General features: G+C 44.4%; 2 protein-coding genes across 7 annotated transcripts; one reads left to right on the forward strand and one right to left on the reverse strand.

Moving 5' to 3' along the window:
- Positions 1 to 186: 186 nt before the first annotated feature.
- Positions 187 to 5,140, reverse strand: LOC134011284 (retinoschisin-like). Its single transcript, XM_062450853.1, has 6 exons — positions 5,018 to 5,140; positions 4,442 to 4,467; positions 3,937 to 4,147; positions 1,943 to 2,084; positions 1,652 to 1,847; positions 187 to 1,109 (listed from the first exon to the last, which is right to left on the reverse strand). The coding sequence occupies exons 1-6, from the start codon at positions 5,079 to 5,081 to the stop codon at positions 954 to 956; spliced, it is 795 nt and encodes a 264-aa protein (XP_062306837.1). The 5' UTR covers positions 5,082 to 5,140; the 3' UTR covers positions 187 to 953.
- Positions 5,141 to 5,716: 576 nt separating this feature from the next.
- Positions 5,717 to 17,462, forward strand: LOC134011285 (AP-1 complex subunit sigma-2-like). 6 transcript variants are annotated; one of them, XM_062450855.1, is made up of 8 exons: positions 5,717 to 5,987; positions 6,071 to 6,199; positions 7,353 to 7,531; positions 10,051 to 10,159; positions 10,660 to 10,797; positions 11,675 to 11,705; positions 14,552 to 14,615; positions 15,321 to 16,220. In XM_062450855.1, exons 1-7 carry the CDS (start codon positions 5,883 to 5,885, stop codon positions 14,602 to 14,604), a joined length of 744 nt encoding a protein of 247 aa, XP_062306839.1. In that variant the 5' UTR covers positions 5,717 to 5,882; the 3' UTR covers positions 14,605 to 14,615; positions 15,321 to 16,220. The 6 variants fall into 6 exon arrangements, 5 of the variants coding, with proteins under 5 accessions (XP_062306839.1, XP_062306840.1, XP_062306841.1 ...); XR_009928403.1 differs by lacking the exon at positions 11,675 to 11,705 and having other exon boundaries at positions 5,719 to 5,987; XM_062450856.1 differs by lacking the exons at positions 11,675 to 11,705; positions 14,552 to 14,615; positions 15,321 to 16,220 and adding an exon at positions 17,203 to 17,462 and having other exon boundaries at positions 5,718 to 5,987.
- Positions 17,463 to 18,761: the final 1,299 nt, after the last annotated feature.

The following is an 18,761-nucleotide window of genomic DNA, read 5'->3' on the forward strand; positions in this document are numbered from 1 at the left end:
TGTATTCCAGGTAAGGACTGTAAAACACTTTCTACTCCACACAATACTGTACTTATTTTTGTTTTCTTTTGATGCTTACTTGTCGTTGTTGAGACAAGAGCACAGTGTATTATATTAATACCAATGTCTGATTATTTTTTGGTGATATTTATTACTGAAAACGTTAATTCACTGTATGAAACAAAGTCCTATGTTTGTGCTTTTATTACAGACACGAATTGGTAGCATAGTTAACGTTTTATCAGCTTTTGTTCCTAAAAGGGTTTCCACGGGAACAGCACCACCAGAAAGACAGTTTAGCTCCTATAGAATAGTAATGTTTACATTGTTTACAGTCAATAACATGTCAAATAAAACAAATCAACTGTCAGTTGCGTTCGTGTCCACTTGTTTGCCAACTTATCAATGCATTTAAAATGTATCTTTTCACGATAAGAGGACATTGCATTTGTCTGGTTGACCTCCCCCCCGTGGCTTTGATGAATGCCCAGATTTATACGATCAAAGTGTTTCTAGAATTAAAGGGTAGGGAACAGGAGGCCCCACTGTGGAGAGGAATTCAGTGCAGCAGTTTTTGTACCGTAACAGGATACCCCACAGTTAATTCAGTCAGCCATGCTGATTCACAGGCAGACACAGACAGCGCAAAGCATTACATGACATCCAGTCTGTCAAGTGTAAATATTTTTTACCTTTAGCTAAATGGGGGGGGGGGGGGGAATACAAATGTACAGAAGAGAACATAAAGATCATCTGAAGAAAAACACACTATTAGGCCCACGAGGACACAAGAGGAACAAGCAGAAATGACGTCTGCGCCAGAGGTCTCCCACACTGGATCTGAACAGTGCTGGTCGGTGTCCCCCTTTTGGCAAGTGTATGGGAGGTGGCAGGGGGGGTGGTGGGGGGTGAAGCGGGCCAGGTGAACCCTTTTTTCAGAAGCGTACACTCGTTCAGACCGTGCACTTATTCATGCACATCAGCAGCTCCATCCTCAGGGCGATGCGGGTGTGCCAGCCCAGCGGCAGCAGACGGACGTAGCGGGCGATGATGGGCGGGCGCAGCAGGTTCTGCACGGACGAGGAGCGGTCCGAGTTGCCGTAGAAGACCTGAGGGGGGAGAGAAGAACCTGTCATGGGCTCAGTCTGCAGAGACGCTGGACCACGAGGAGTTCTACCTCCCCTGGGAGAATCACTTCTATTACATCCATAGGAAACAAAGATTTGAACTTGATAGTCTTTTCATGGCATCTACAGAACCTAGTCCCAGGCTGGCCAACCCTGCACTTGGAGATCTACCCTCCTGTAGCTTTTCCCACCAACCCCAGTTAATAATTTCAATCTCAATTTCAAGCGAGGGCCGCTGTCCTGCATGTTTTAGACGTTTCCCTGCTCCAGCACACCTGATTCAAATGAATGGTCATTACCCGGCTTCCACAGAGCTTGATAACAACCCATTCATTTGAAACAGGTGTGCTGGAGCAGGGAAACGTCTAAAACATGCAGGACAGCGGCCCTCGAGGACCAGGATTGGAGAACCCGGGTTCAAATGAAACCCTACAGGACGGCAGCATCAGGGCTAGGCAGGTCCCGATCCCCTCTTGTGAGTTCTTCCCGTATATATCTCCAACCTTGTCTTCGTCTTCACTTACCCTGTTGTTGCCAGTCTGGTCCTTGTAGTAGATCCAGTTGAGGTTCTCCACGGTTCGGTACTGGACGCTGTACTTGGTCACCCACTCGTCCGCGTCACAGCGGCCTTGGGTGATGATGCCGGACACCACGCCCACCTCCCTCAGATCAATCTGGATCCACTGGCTGTTGTCGTTGATCTTGGACAGCCAGGTACACCTGAGAGAGGATGGGAACACAGTCCAGTCTGTCCCATCAGCATGGTTCAGTATGCCACGTAGTAAAGCAACGTGTTGACGCTGAGGTGGACTGACCCGAAGCCCTGGTTGTTGAGCCGGGCCTTGCCAGGGGTCCAGGAGGAGTACCAGCCGATGTACTGGTCACCGTTGGAGCATGTGATCTGCTCGTCTGTTAAGGAACCGGCCTCAAAGCCTAGGGGCCTGTGGTAGGGACACTCTGCACAGAACATGCACAAAGCAGATCAGCTGGGTTCACCAAATCCTGACCTGTTTCAATGGTTCAGTCCTCTCCCACCCCCCGCCCCAAAATCTGATATGGTAAAATATTAAATTTCACCAAGTTGGTTCAGTAGTAGTGGCAAGATGTGGTTACCCCAAGGCCGTAATCATAATATATATTCGGGGGGACACATCCCCCCCAATATTCAAATCTGGTCAAAATGTCCCCCCCATTATTTATATAAAAATATAAATGTGCTACGCTACGACAGGCAACCACGCACGCTGTCTGAAATTATCATAACAAATTTAATTTGTCGCCCCCAATGTTGACTCCATGGCTACAGACATGAGTTCAGACATGATGCTGACTGTGGACAAACCCAACTTGTCAATTATAAAATTGACTTTTCAGTACTAGATCATTTCTAGTTTTATCACGGCTGACATACTGTGCACAGGACGACAGCGACCAGTTTAGGCAAAGTAGCAGCCAAAGAAGTTCAAGATCATCCAACGATTCCCTTCCCCCCGTGTGGGCTAGAAATCAACAGAGGGTTTGATATCCATGTGCCCTTCTGAAGAGGGCCAACCGCGTGGCATTGGCCTTGCGTGTTGTGGCCGGATGAGCGTTGGGGCATCACAGCCTCACGTGGGCTGGTGTGCCCAGTACCCTCCTTGTTTTAGGTGAAGGACATGCCCTATTTCAGGCCCCTTAATCTGCTCATCACATTGCTTTACTAGTAATGGGATTATCTAACACTATCCAGCATATGCGTCATGCATATGGAGTCAGGTGGCTGAGCGGTTAGGGAATCGGGCTAGTAATCTGAAGGTTGCCAGTTCAATTCCCGGCCGTGTCAAATGACGTTGTGTCCTTGGGCAAGGCACTTCACCCTACTTGCCTCGGGGGAATGTCCCTGTACTTACTGTAAGTCGCTCTGGATAAGAGCGTCTGCTAAATGACTAAATGTAAATATGCCCCTCTCTGTCTCTCTCTCTCTCTCTCTCTCTCATCTTTAACACTTTCTTTCTTTCCCTCTTTTCCTTTTCTTCTCCCTGCTCAGGAAGCCTTATACACACACACTCACATTTCAGAATGCAGTGAAGTTGGATGTATAACATCCCATTTGTCATTTGAATTAAATCCAAACTCCAGGTTAGCTGACGGACCGGACTGGCCATTTATCACCACGGTGATAGCTGCAGCCACAATTAAGCAGAGGGGCACAGCGGAAAACTGTCAGCATTCTTCCTCGCAACCAGCAGGGGCTTGTCCAGGTGCCGTCTTTCTCCTACACACAACCATCCACAACTTCAAAATGCTCTTGTGCCCACTGACAATTGAGCAAACATCCGGAAACCACTCGAGTTGGCCCACTTCCATTGTTGTTCACAGTTTTCACACTACACTGAGCTACAAAATGGTTCTTTATATGGCAGAAATACAGCAGCACAACTTCCAACTGCATTTCAAAGTTTGAACAGGTGTAGCAGGCGACCTAACATTACGTCCAGGGGGAAAAGATGAGTGTTATCCCTCTGATCCTGCCTCAGCTTATGACAAGCATATCCCTCGCTGCCCTGCACTGCATCCTGTAAGTCAGCCTGCTAAACACAGGTAAGGACTGGAGAGCTTGTGTGTTGCTGCTAGTGGAGCACTTTTGAGACTAGCATTTAGTACATTAGCAGTGAGACAAGAAGTGACTACATTAGCAGTGCCAGTGAGACTACTAGCATTGAATACTACTTAGTGGTGACTACGTTAGCAGTGAGACTAGCAGTGATTACATTAGCGGTGACATAATTAGCAGTGGGCAGGCCCAGCAGGGAGGGCTCAGTGTCCTCACCAGGCATGCATTCCAGCGGGCTCCCCAGGGGGGAAGAGGGGGCCAGCACGGTTGCCAGAACAGGTGACACGGCGGGGGGTGTCCCCGTGGGCGAGTCCCCTCCTTCACAGTCACAAGTGCAAGCTTTCACCGTCCCCGTCCAGGTCTGAACCACCTCCTGCTGCTCCTCCTCCTGCTCCTCCTCCTGCACCTCCTCCTGCACCTCCTCCTCCTGGGGGAACGAGAACATCAGAACACACGTCGTCCGTGCAGAAAGAGCACGCAATAACTCAGCGAGCTAAAGGCACAATGCTGTTTTTTTCCAGTGTGTAAGTGGTGGGGAGGTGCGGGCTTCCCTCTTCCTCCTTCAATGGCCGGCAAACCCTTGCTAGGCCACAGGACTAGCCATGATACACTGGCACACGGAACAGGACACGGGATCACGGTAAGCCACTGTGAAACCCCTGCCAAAGCCTGTCGGTTCTGTCTCTCAATTCACCTCAGGGAAACTAGGTGAAGCACTTACCTCCTGCGTGTGAACTCCAATTAGGACTATGCCCATGCAGAAGCGGAAGAGAAGGAGATCGAAAGAGAAAGCACAGATGGTAAGAGAGGAAAGACATGCAGAAGTCAAGTTCACTTCATCATGTACAAATAAGTCAATCTAATGTAGGAGGAGAGTTTCTGGTGTCTGCAGAGAGGATGTGTGGGATCTCAGGTCCAGTCAGACAGTCCTGACAGCATGGGGGAAGAAGTGGTTGAGTGTGACCCTAGAAAATCAAGAGTCCACTCTAAGAAAAGAAAACACTGTAGCAGAGGTGAAAAGCCTCGGTATTTGGAATATCATAGTTCAACCACACATGCAGCTATATAACAAGACTTGAGTAAGCATTTTCCGTTTACCCCTGTGTGTCCTGACAGTGACCTCCCCCTATCAAAACTTCCACACAGCAACTGCATTACCTAGTCTAACAACCTCCATCGGACACCAGTGACAGCATAAAGACAAGCAGAGACTAGCAGAGCCCACAGAGGCCCATCCCAGTTCCTCTACGGGCTCTGCTGGTCATGTTTTAGCTACAGCTCGGATGGACAAACTTACTGTGAGAGAGGAGAAAAAGCGACAACAGAACAGCCCAGCGCGCGGTGACCTCCATCTTCCTCATTGAGTGCGCAGGAATGTGATGTGTGCACTGATATCTGCAGCTACAGAACAGGATTACTCTAATCCCTCGCCACGGATGGTCTTATCTAACACCTGCTATCTGCTTGTCTCTGCCAACAAACCACACCCTCCACACCTTGCTTTGTGCTTGCTGGTCAGTCAACAGCCGCGTGAAAGAACAACGGCATCTTGCTTTGTTCTTAAAACAAAAGAATCATCCTGAGCATGTCACCAGACAGACAAACCCTGGGGTTTTCAGTGGTTGATATTGTAAAGATCAGTGTTCTAAAGTCTGCTGTTCTAAAACCTGGTGTTCTAGAGCCAGGGGTTCTAAACACTGGCGTTCTCAGGTTTGGTGTTCTAAAGCCTTGTGTCCTAAAAATACAAAGCGCTACACTAAGCCTATGAGACGGCCTGTTGGATATCAGAGGCTACCTGCTGTAATGTACCGATTCAGATGTAAACAAACGAATCTGAACCTGAAGAGCTACGGATGGTAATTTGGTCAAAGTAACGCCATGCAGCAAAGCGGTTCCCTCCCATCATTATGATTTACCAGTCATTCAATTATTGCGTCCATGCAATTGTTGACTGGGTCATTTAATTAACCTACTTATAAAGAACAGCTGGTGAAACGTTTGTGAAGTATATAGCGGTAGGCTTATGTGGCGCTCAGCAGGCTCCAAGAGATATTGTTTAGCTTGGTGTAAGTTTTCAACTGAAAGATTGCCAGAGCTACATGAACTGTAGCTTTTAAGGTACTGCTTTAACCTATTCTACTGTTAGAACGCAACGAAACAATATGAAAATCCCCAGAGTTCGAGAGGTCAAGAAGCGGAACAAGCCGTGTGAGAAGCCTGTAAGAGTTCAAGCTCATTTAACCTTCATGTACAGAACTCACAAAGAGGTAGGCGAGTTTGCCAAACTGTACAGCTGGTTGGTCCTTTAAACCAGGGTCGAAATAACGTATTTCTACTTTACTCTGGACAGATCTGCCCAGTGAACAGCAAGTTTCCTGGAGTGCCAAGGCGTCTTTCAACAGAATATTGTCAACAGGTGGGGCTTGAAGCTGCAAGGCTTTCGAAGATGAACAGGTGTTGTGTCATCTCTCGGGTCGAGGTGCGCTCGGCTCTGGAGACTTTGCGGCGTGGACAGCACGCTGCTGTACAATAGAGCGCTTAAAGCGGCTGTCTCATTTTTACATGTGTTCGTATTTTTATGCAATAAATGTTATCTCCATGCTTTTCAATTACCCACTGCTAGTCTGTTCCTTTTTAAACTTCGGTTTAAGTCAGTCGGTAATGCCATGACTTGTGTTGCTATAAGGTGGCGCTCGCGCACCGTTTTTAAAGTCCATTTAACGCGGGTATACAAATGAGAACGTGCAAGTTAATGTTCAGTTATAGGACCGAGTTAAATATTTTAAAACGTATTTTCTGGTCTCGTTCAGTAATCTAAATTGTCCGAAGAATTCAGGTATTTATGTTGTGTGCTGAACAGCCAAGTACAACACAAGTGGAGAAGGCGGGGCATATTGTGTACACACCCAATGGTAAATCTCGACAGTGGGTCTTGGACCAATTGGGAATTGGTTTTCAGACGACTAGCCTCCTAATCGCATGCACAGACCAAAAGAACGGTAATGTGAATGTGTTCAAGTACTGACTTCATTTCGGCAAATTTATCCGTGACGGATCTAGTTAAGGCTTTAAGGTAAGCGTATTGTACATTAAATTGAAACTACTCTAGATGTTGGTTCACTTTATTTTGTCTTCGCGTAACATGTCATGTCTGAAGCCGTAATATTAGAAGTAAAGCAAGCAAGCTTGACCGATGCTTTCTACTTTTGCAGTTGGAAACCTGCACTGTAATTGTGACAGCCTGATGTCATTGAAACATTATTATGTAGATCATGTCTGCATGCTGTTTGTATCAAATAGGCCACAGCAGCCTATACAGAAAGCAGATCACGCACTTGTCTCCACTGCTATTAAACTCAATTGCGCATTGTATTTTTGCTGCGTGCAGACTACGGGTTGTGGGTTTTAATTGAATAATCCCATCACTTACCTCTGTTGGTGTGTTCTGAAAAACGGACAATTATTTGAAACATGTATGTTATCCATTTCATTACTGAACTTCATATAATCTCATTTGAATAATTTATCCACACTAAAAAATATAAAATAAATGGAGCGTCTCCACGTCTCCTCTCCTTTTTCATCTCACTTAACTCGTGTGTCACTTCCCTTGAACTGTCTCCCCTCTCCAGATGCAGTTTATGCTGCTGTTCAGTCGGCAGGGCAAGCTCAGGCTTCAGAAGTGGTATGTGCCCCTTTCTGACAAGGAGAAGAAGAAGATTACCCGAGAGCTGGTGCAAACAGTCCTGTCTCGGAAGCCTAAAATGTGCAGCTTTTTAGAGTGGAGGGATCTCAAGATTGTTTACAAGAGGTCAGTGGTAAAGCTCTGGTTACTTTCACCACAACAACATAGTATTTTTCGACTGAAGGCCACAAAGATCAAATGAGGAATCATGCTAGAACAGTAGCTTTGAAATTCTAGTTATTTATCTACACTGTCATAGTTGACGACCAAGATTGGCACCTTCTACAGCAGCACATTCTTGAAGGGGTAAAGCTCAGTGGTTAGAGCATTTGACAGAAGATGAGGTCACAGGTTAGAATCCTCTCCAGACGTTGCTTTGGTTAAAGCTAAATAAATTATTAACATTACATTGTGTCAGACACACCATGACATGTGAGTGCTTCCTTTCTAGAGTGAAGTTTTGAGGTGAGTAAGTAAGTAAGACTTTATTTATATAGCACATTTCATACAAGAATTGTAGCTCAAGGTGCTTTACATAAAATCAATAAAAACAATAATACAAGTGATAAACAATTCAAACAAAAATAAAAATCCCAATAAGATCTCTGTGAGGTGAGGGTTAAAGAGAGATGGGAATAGCTGATTGCTGCAGAAAAAAAGAGGAGCATTATTCTTGCCTCATTATCCGCAGTTGCCGTGCCAACCAATGGGTAGGCAGAGCCTTGGTGACCCAAACACGGCAGCCTCACATGACACCTGGGACGCTGACCAATCAGTGACCTCGCTCTGCTGCAGCACCAGACAAGAATGCAGCACTGACTGCATACAAAGTTCACTCTGTGACACGCTATGTTTGTCTGACAGTTCAGTTCAACAAAGCTATAGCTTGAATCTTCTTTAAAAATAGCCTTAACCCTTGTGTTATCTTCGGGTCATTCTGACCCATCAGTCATTGTGACCCACCGTCGTATTGCGACAAATTTACCGCATACAAAGACAAAGTGAAGCATTTTCTTTTAACAGCTAGGCTGTCTCAGACCCCCCACATTGCAAAGGTTAAAAGAAAATTATTTTAATTTGTTTTTGTATTGGGTAAAATTGGGTAAACACAACAATGGTTCGTTATGAACCTTTGGGTCATGTGACCCGAAGGCAGCACGAGGGTTAAAGTTGACTGTTGGAAAGTTTTCACATGAGACAATAGGTCTGTTGTGTCCCGGGGTTTCATGACACAGAGCTAACCCACTAGCATGCTAGCAAGAGTTCCACACAGTACTGATAGGTGCTCATAACATGCACAAGATGTTTAGATCCTCAGTGGTGGGTTTACTCACATCCTCAGCCTCGTAAAATCCACCAGGAACCGAGAGTGAGAGAGTCACCCTGCTCTTTATCCTCACTTGTTTATTACCTCAAATTGTCTTGGATATGAAACGTCACAGCACTGATAATGTATTCATGAGATTCAATCTCATCGTTGATTGCCACCGTCTGGTTTGTCCATTTCAAGCTCCAGTGAGGCCGAGCAGCGTGTTCAGATGAAATGGAAACCAAAGCCAAAGTTTCAGTCCCTAAGCACATACTTAACAGATTTGACAAGCTGCAGCCTCATTGCTAGCGGCACAGTGACTGCCAACCAAGCATATTAGAACGACAACAACAGAAAAGAGAGAGGGTAATACGTGTTTGTCATGTTTGTTCAAAGCCTTGGTTTCGTAGACCAATGAGAGAGATTCAAAAACTGAGATGGATTTCAAAGATACTTGACAGTTTTAGCAGTCTGTCGCAGAATGAACATCCCAGATTGATGTTTTTGAGTTTGTTCATTTCCTGGTTAATTTAGAGATGTAACTCCACCAGGGTTATCAACCAACTGGCTACCCCCCCCCCCCCCCCCAAGAGACTCAAAATAGAGTCAGCTGGCACCGTTATTAGCCAACAGTCACATGCTATAAGAGTACTTCAGGATTAGCAGGGATCAAGAACAACAGAGAGGTCTGGAGTCACAAACCCCTCAGCTCTCTGTTACTCCAGGCCGTTAAATGAATATCCCCCCCACACGCTGAAAACGGCAATACTTCATTTCGGAGAAGCGCTCCCTCAGCACTCTGGCGGTGTGATGAGGGGGGGCGATACATCACTGAGCTCTCAGTGGGAAGGGAGTGCCGAGGCTTTGTCTGCAGCCTCTGAGGCGAGGGATGAATAGCGAGTCGAGCCAAGGCTGCTTACTCTAATATATATTTATTTTTTAGGTCTTTTTCCTGCTTAATTTATTGGAGGGACAGGGTAGTTGGAGAGAGATGGGAAAGCAGTGCAGGGAATGGCCTCAGTCGGACTCGAACCCAGACCCCTATGTTGTGGTACACGCTCTTACCCAGTGCACCCCCGCCCTGATCACTGTAATATAACCAGACCTGATGGACCTGCCTTCTGCATGCTCTCACCCTCTCCATCTCTCTGGGAAAAGCCTGCATGCTCATCCTGGTCTCATCAATTACTAAAAAATGACTTTTAGAGCCTTTTAATGGTTTTACTGTCTCAGTTGGTGGTTTATATTTTAAAATATATCGTAGACTCTTTTTTTTTTTCTTCCCTCCCCCATGGACAGTTTAGGATTGTGCTGTCATGCTGTTGTGCCTTTGCAGATACGCCAGCCTGTACTTCTGCTGTGGCATCGAGGATCAGGACAATGAGCTCATCACTCTGGAGATTATCCACAGATATGTAGAGCTTTTGGATAAGTACTTTGGCAGCGTGCGTTTCCTCCTCACTTTTCTACATCCCGACCCTTGTGAAAACTTGTGTGTTCAGTTAGAAGCTTTATTCTTATGTGCTAGTGACACTTTATGCTCAAGCTAGTTCCAGTGGGCTTTGCCCGTAAGTCAAGCACAGCTCTGACAGATGCCAGAGGCACACTATGCGCAAGCTAGTTCTAGTGAGTTTTATCTGCAAATAAAGCACAGCTTTGACAGAGCTAATGTTATTTCATGCACTGTTCCTGGCAAAATACACATCGCTTCTTGACTCCAACCATCAAAATACTGTTAGAACAATGCACTTCTAATCCTTGATTGCTTGCTGTACTTTTTAAATGCACTATTTTAAATCATTTATTTCGCTTTGGCTCAACGCCTTGGCTAGATATAGCTCCGCACATAGACATATATACGGACCAATGGGGCGTCTATGTATATATGTCTATGGCTCCGCATGGTTGCAGACTGTTGTACTGTTCCTGGGTTTGCTCTCTGTAGGTGTGCGAGCTAGACATCATCTTTAACTTTGAGAAGGCCTACTTCATCCTGGATGAGTTCCTGCTCGGGGGTGAGGCCCAGGAGACCTCCAAGAAGAACGTGTTGAAGGCCATCGAGCAGGCAGACCTACTGCAGGAGGTAAGGGACCACTCGAAGGCTCTCCCCCAGCCCCCAAATCAAGGCCTTTTCCATCCTTACCAAACCTAACCCAATTTACTGCATTGGAAGATCATTGTCAAGTGTTGAGCAGATTGAAGTGTTGTTTGTGTAGTGTAGTCACACCACTTTGATACAGCCAATAAAATTCAGATGCATTTAATGGCCACTATCATACATCTTCTGTGTTCCAACCACACCTTTGTCCAGAGACGTGTGGCATTTGCACCAGGAGATAAGAAGACTCGGTGGTTACGTAGCCTAGGAGATACATTTTGATACATCAGTCTCACAAACTGTGACTGTCTGTAACGTCGATCAGACCTTTCAGACACAGACGTTGTTGTTAACTCATCTGAAAGAGCATGGTGATATGAGTGAATGTCCCAGAATGCAACAGCCCCCTGTCAGGCGGGGGATGTGGCGGCGCCTCTGTTCCCCACAGCGGGGTTCCGCCATTCTGGTTCTGCTCCTGCTGACATGTGTCTCTCTCTCTTTCTCTGTCTCTCTGTCTCTCTCTTTCTCTGTCTCTCTGTCTCTCTCTCTTTGTCTCTCTCTCTCTCTCTCTCTCTCTCTCTCTCTCTCTCTCTCTCTGTCTCTCTGTCTCTCTCTCTCTCTTTGTCTCTGTCTCTCTTTGTCTCTGTCTCTCTTTGTCTCTGTCTCTCTGTGTCTCTGTCTCTCTGTGTCTCTCTCTGTCTATTTCTTTGTGTCTTTCTCTCTCTTTCTCACTGTCTCTCTATTTCTTTTTCTTTCTCTCTGTCGCTTTTTTCTGTATATTCTGTCTGTCTTTCTTTTTCTCTTTCTCTCTTTCTCTTTTTCTCTCTCTTTCTGCCTCTTTACTTCTGCTTGTGATTTACAGAACCTAGATTTTCAGATTCGCCTATTTCCAGGTACAGTTCATAAACCCGTTTTAAGCAGAGCCCAGCACTAGTTAGCAGTTTGACCCCAGTAGCTGTAGTTGGAAGTAAATGCACCAAGGAAACCTAACATACCAGCAACAACAACAACATTCCTACTCCTTGTTAATATTCAATAATAACAATCAGAATAGCCACTTGTAGTCACATTATACCATACAACGTGATGCTGTAGTTACTGGTATGATGTTTTCCAAATGTTTACAATATAGTAATACTCTCATGTAGTTGTACCTAAAGACTAACTAGTAACTAGCCAACAGTCATTCAGCAATCAGACACCTGTTAAGGAAAACGTTTTTCCTTTCTCAAGGCTTTTGTCGGACTGAACCTCATTGCTATTCTCCGTTTCACTGTAAAGTTAAGGAGAATAATTGCTCTCTGTGTCAGCTGCTCTTGGGCCTGATGAGAATGTGATGATAGGGGAATCTAAATATTTTCAGGGAGGAAGACGATACTTTTTAATTGCAGTGAACATGAGCCATGGGCTTGACACAAATCAGCCTCAATTTTTTGGAATTTGGGTTCATGTAAGATGAAACATCAGATTAGATGAATAAATCTCTGCAATTTATTGGCCGCACTGTTGCTAAATTATTGTGCCCTGCTGCAATAGGCATCATAGGCTGTGAAACCCTGGTGACTGCAGCTAGCCTGCTCATGTTATCAGTTGGTTACAGTTCTGTAGCAGTCCCTATGCCCTGCTTAGTTTAGCATAAAATGAGTTGCTCTCATTTTATGCTAAACTAAGCATTTTCTGGGGGGTATTCAGGGGAGCAGACGGGAATCCACTCCAACACTGTCAAGGGTTTTCAGCTACGCAAACGAGTCCCGAAGGATACTTGTTTCTCTGAGAGAAGCTTCAGAATCAGGCAGAAAGGTGCTCTCTGAGAGGTCGTAACAGCTGCAGAAAGGTGCAAACCACGTTAATGATTCATTGTACTGTACCCTTACTGTAGTCCGTACAGTTCCTTTAGAATAGAACCTAGTTTAGTGCTTTCACCTATACCCTGCCCCTCCTGCCTCCTCATCTATGTCCCCATGGACTTCCCACTTCCTATCACCTCCTGTGATTCACCTCAGCCTTAACTATTTTCTCCCTAGCCTGGCACCGTTTTTTCCTTTTTGTTTCTATTTCCTCTTGTGCCATGCTGGTTGTTCATTCGCTCCCCGGGAGAAGGAAGACGGAGACAGGAGTCTCTAGCGGCCAATCCGCAGCTGGCTTGAGAGAGACGAGGCATCTGATTGGCTCGATTCTGTATTTGTAGAGCCAGAGTGAAGACTGGGGAGGGTTGCCCAATGAGGAGATCTTATAGAGAGCCCGTCTCTCCGTCCAAGTGCTTGGTAAATAATAGACTGATGCCAGTCAGTCAGGCAGCATGGGTTTATACTGAGTGGTGTGCCCTTTGACCTTTTACTGCATGGAGCATAATGTACTCACTTTGGTGTGTTTGTTTTATAATCTTATAATGCGCTAGGGGGGGCACATACATGTTCTAATCAGACATTAGATAATTCTGGTCATAAGGTCTACCTCAGGCAGCGGGTTTTAGAATCTAGAGCATTTGGTTGGGTGATGACAGATAAAGTGTTGTTACTTCTAAGACAAAACATCTGTTAATCTATTTATACAGTTAATTACAGAAATGATTGGCTTCAAAGAAATCCAGATACGAGACTGTTATACTGAAAGCAAATGTTTTGGATATTGCAAGTGAAGAGAACCACACTGCCTGGGTGACGAGTTCCACATTTACGGCATTATATTGCCATGAGAGTGTTTGGATTAATTACATCCTGTTTAAAGGAACTGAATGCCCCTTTAATTGGGCAACAACTGCTAATGATACACCTCATTCAGACTGTAGTCAAATCCCCAAACAGTTCTCACATGGCCTATTAAGGTACATTTGGTTTTGGTAGGAGTCTTCCTGCTGAAGACTACCGTTTAGTTTCTCATTCCAAACACCACCTGCAGCCAACACAGCAGTGCTTGTGGTACCATGCTGTTAATTAGCATTCCACATTAACGTTTTAATTTTAATTGGTCAACACTTTAATTATTCATGTTGAGACCTGTCGGGGATAATCTAAAGTGGCCACAATGACGTACTGTTAATGGAAATTAAGCTATGAAGTGGAATTGAATATGTTAAGTAAATGTTATTCCCCAGCTGGTGGGTCAAATATGTACGTTTCTAATGGAATAGGCCCAGTGATAATAAGGACCACAAACATAACTCCCTTGTACTCTCTGATGTAACTGCATGGTCAGCACACACATTCAGGTCACGCAACCAGACAAGCTAATTACACGAAGTTTTCCAATTATAATTCAGGGGGGAAATCCTGCAACAACAGAAAAATCGTATCACAACTTTTCACTGAGGATTGTGGACTTTGATTCCACAAATATGTCTTGCATGTGCGTTGTATGCGTTGTGGATGAAGGAAGGTAAAATTAGGACTTGGGGCCCTGGGCTTAAACGCATTAATAGTGCATGGTGTGGTAATTACTTTGGAGGAAGACATTCCTCAGGGGATTTGAATGAAACTATTTCAATTAGTCTTTAATGAAAACTTTCTATGTGCCCGGGTTATTATTGCAGCGTAAGCAAATGTGATCGTTTGGGGGGAAACAGTGTCTCAGTACTTTCTGCACGTAGAGACTGAATTAGAGTGACGCGAGATTGATCAGATAAGGACTGCTTCCTCTTCATCTCACGGAGGACCTGTTCTTGTGGTCCGTGGGAAACATAGTCTTGTGTTACTGAGGGGATCGGGCTAATTCTTTTGTTCGATCAATGTTTATCCTGCAGGTATGCTGAACCCCAATACGGCCTCTGAATCCTCAGGTCTTTTTCAGAGTTAGACCCAGATGAGGTGAATACTATCTGTCTATGGGTCTCCCTCCTAGAGTCCTCGTAGTTAGATGGCTTGTCTGTTCATAGTGTCACAACCCTTAATAAAGACAGTGTCCATCCCTACAGCCCTCAGTAGTAGTCGTTTGCACTGATAAGAGACACTTACTAGATATTGACGTCACTGGAGACCACTGTTTGCGAGTCGTCTGTGTTTGTGTGCTTGCTTCCCCTGGAGTGGCCTGTACCATCGTCACTTTCTTCCACTACACTGACACCGAGTTTAACTGTAGCTTTTAACTAATATTGGACAACTTTAGACAAAAGACGCTTTAAAACAAAACAATGTGTGTCTTCGTGAGACCAAACAAGGCCATTGTTCTAGATACTAGACCTAGCTAGAATAGATCTAGATGTCAACTTTAGGATTGGTTATGCATCTGCCAGTTGTACTGTACCTTAGTAGAATGAGTAGATTTGCCCTTTGAAACATTGAAAATGAAAACGCAGAGAAAAGACTCCTTTAAACTCTGTACCGTGTACCTGTTGCACACCCCCCCCCCACCTCCCCTCCACCACCACCAGGTGATAGATAACCCCCCGCCCCCCCCCCCCCCCCTGCCTGCCGCTGTTGTCTTGCATGTTCTGCATCTCGTGGCTGTGTGGTGGCCGGCACGCCTGGGCTTGTACGGTCGTGTCTTGTAAGCTGTGTACTTCTCTCCCCCAGCCACGACATGAGTACTTTAACGTGCCCGTCTACTGAACGGCTGCCATCACCGCTGCTGCTGCTGCTGCCGCCACTGACTCCGCCCACCCTGCATGCTGAGCCCCTTCCCCCTCTGTGCCTGGCTCCTCCCCCCCTCTGTGCCTGGCTCCTCCCCCCTCTGCCCCAAGCATCCGCCTCACATCTTCACTGGTCTATTCCACCCCACACACAACGCTGTTGGGTACACATGTACTCATGCAGGTTCAACCCCTTCCTGTGATTTCCAGTGGTCAGTTTTGCTCTGTAAATAGTCCATGGCTTGAAGTGTAAGATTCCCCTAATACACATTCTCTATTCAGTGAGATGCTTAATTTGTTTTTTGTTTTTTTAACTATCATGGCCATGGTTTTTTTATTCAATTTTTTTTTATTTGTATGTATGTACCTGTCAAGTTATGTGTTTTTTTTAGGATCTGTTTGTTATTAACTGTAGATTGTTTACAAAAGGTCATTAGGAACTAGTCCCTTTCCTGACCCTCTGCATCCCTTGTCTGTTGAGTGGATTTGACCATTATCCTTCAATTTATCAAATCAAAAATGTCAAATCTAATTTTATTTGTATACCCCTTTTCACATTATCCCATAAAATCTTATCTAAAGAAACCTATCCTATTGTATTTAAAATCAGAAAGTTGCATATAGCATTATTCATGACATCGCTTAAATGTAGTGCTATAGTCTTATTTAAAGTTTAAATAACCTGAAAGTTAGTTTTCTGTTTGCACTGCTTAACCCAAGACATACTATTTGGTTTGATTTGTCATACGACTGGAGATAAGGCTTATATTTGAATAAAACCTTATCGTAGTCATGTTGGCCTGCTGTTATTGTGTCTTAATAAATTAACACCTCGTTGATTGAATGTTGACTCCAGCTCCGCTTGTCCTGACACATGTCCTGACTGACACATGCTGTACACACATACACACACACACACAAAGACGTGGTGTGTGACCAAAGTACAGTATTAGCTTCTTTGTTCAAGTATTACAACCGAACACAGTATCCACCAGTAATCATGATTACAAACACTGTAGGACACAGGGATTGAACATTACTCTCACAGTGGGATGTGTGGTTTCCAGTAATGATAATGGGTGAATAATTGATAAGCCAGACCTTAACATTTGTGAGAGGAGATGGAAAGTAGAGGTTATCTGATGCGGAAGCTTGGCAAACGTGGCAATTGATCATCCTCTCCTTTTACTTAAGAAAATATTTAATGTTTTTGCTGTGTGCTGACACAAATCCTCTCTTTACTTTGTGCTGAACCTTGTTTTAGGATGCCAAAGTAAGTTATTAATTTTTTAGTGCAATCTGTTTTAGAGTATAGATGATAGGAAAATCAGACAGAAGTATTTTGCTAGGGATTTTGTTGTATCCATTGACTACTTATTAAAAAGTGTAACACATGATTTGCATTGGATTATAACTACACACGTTCTTTCTACATACAAACATCCAAACTCATTGGATTTTGGATCAATATTTGTGTAGTTCTTGAAATGTTGAACCACCACTAGAGGTCACCTTGGCTTTCTGTCTTTAAACCCATCACATTTTCAGAATATTTCTTGTCTTGTTTGTGTACTGGTTTGCATTGTCCGTCATAGTTTTGTTTTTGTAAACGAGTCCTAATCATCTGGACGGGGAATTGTTGACTGTGGTGCACCCACCTTGACATCATCAGTGATGGCTAGGTTGTCCTCTGGGGAGATACGATGCATGTCTGTTCAAAACAGTTCCCTAACATGGGTGTTGCCAGTGTCTGCAGTGTTGACGCTGTTATCCTGGCTCAGTGTGGTCTCCCTCACCTGCGTTACGGTTCCCCTGTTCCACTACAGGAAACAGAGACCCCGCGCAGCGTACTGGAAGAAATTGGACTGACATAAGCACAGTCCCTCACCGACTGCTCAACCCACTCCACCTCCTCCATCGGACTGCTTCTCTCCTGTCTGTTTAACAATGCAGCTCACTCAAACGCACAAAGACACACGCTTCCAGTGGTTTTCTGTGACACGTCAACTGTCTTGTTGCGCACGTATCATGTAGTGTTATCAGGCTATCTTACAATGAATTACTGTTTAGGATTCATCAAGACTCCCTGCCTTAACCCTCGTGCTGCCTTCGGGTCACATGACCCAAAGGTTCATAACGAACCATCGTTGTGTTTACCCAATTTTACCCAATACAAAAACAAATTAAAATAATTTTCTTTTAACCTTTGCAATGTGGGGGGTCTGAGACAGCCCGACGGTTAAAAGAAAATGCTTCACTTTGTCTTTGTATGCGGTAAATCTGTCGCAATACGACGGTGGGTCACAATGACTGATGGGTCAGAATGACCCGAAGATAACACAAGGGTTAATACTGTATATAAACTCTTAATGTGATCACCAAGAGTGTGTCCTCATCCGTCTAGGATGGAAAGAAAATAGGGAAGCTATGGTTGAAATGAAGTCTGTGATGGGTTGGGAATTGGGGGGGAAAGGATACATCCACGTTACCAAAGAGCCTTGATTTACCTTGATTTTTGTTGATGTTAACACTTTGAATTTGCTTTACATTTACATCAACATTACTATGGCAAACTATGGCATAGTTTTGAAGCACAACGATTTAGTGCCCTGAACGTTTTCAGGAGGGTGCCACTGTGATAAGCGATGTATTACTACAGATGTCAGTAGACTTTTAGTAGGTCAATAAAACTGTAATTCTGTGTCCACCATGTATATCCCCTATTTTAATATCAGTAAACACTGATAAGTCTATATTTATGTCAAGACATGTCATGTATTTGAACCGTACAGTATTGGTTTGGTGTAATGAATTTATTTACACCAATGCATACGTGTTGGAGTCTTCTATATTGTCAAGGTTTTGTGAATCGTTCATTCCTATCTTTCCTTTCACACCATCACAACTGTGTTTGCATAAATACTGTACCAAGATCAGAAAGGACAATACAACACAGTAGGATACTGATAGAGTCACATGGTTTTAATAAAAAAGTTTGATACTTTGCTGACTTGTTTCAGCTGAAAAGACACTAATTAGTGCTACTTTCATCAACTAAAAAAAATATTCAGAGTACATGTGCTTTTTCAGATAAGACAGTACGAGAACAGAACAAAAGAGAATATAAAAGATTCACACTCTGGACACTGGCTGCATGAATATTACTGGTCTAATTACAACACGGCCCAGCCCATCGGCAATAATCAGTAGTCACATACATACACATACAAAGGCGAGAGTCCACTCTACAAATCACCACACTACTCTTGTGCTCATTCATGTAACAAAGGTCTTGGTCTAGAAACACATGTTCCCACCTCCTCGGAGATCCTCTCCCACGGGGAAACCAACAACACACACGTCAATGAAACATAGATATAAATAA

This window comes from Osmerus eperlanus, chromosome 24 (genome assembly GCF_963692335.1).
Source record: "Osmerus eperlanus chromosome 24, fOsmEpe2.1, whole genome shotgun sequence".
Lineage (NCBI taxonomy): Eukaryota > Metazoa > Chordata > Actinopteri > Osmeriformes > Osmeridae > Osmerus > Osmerus eperlanus.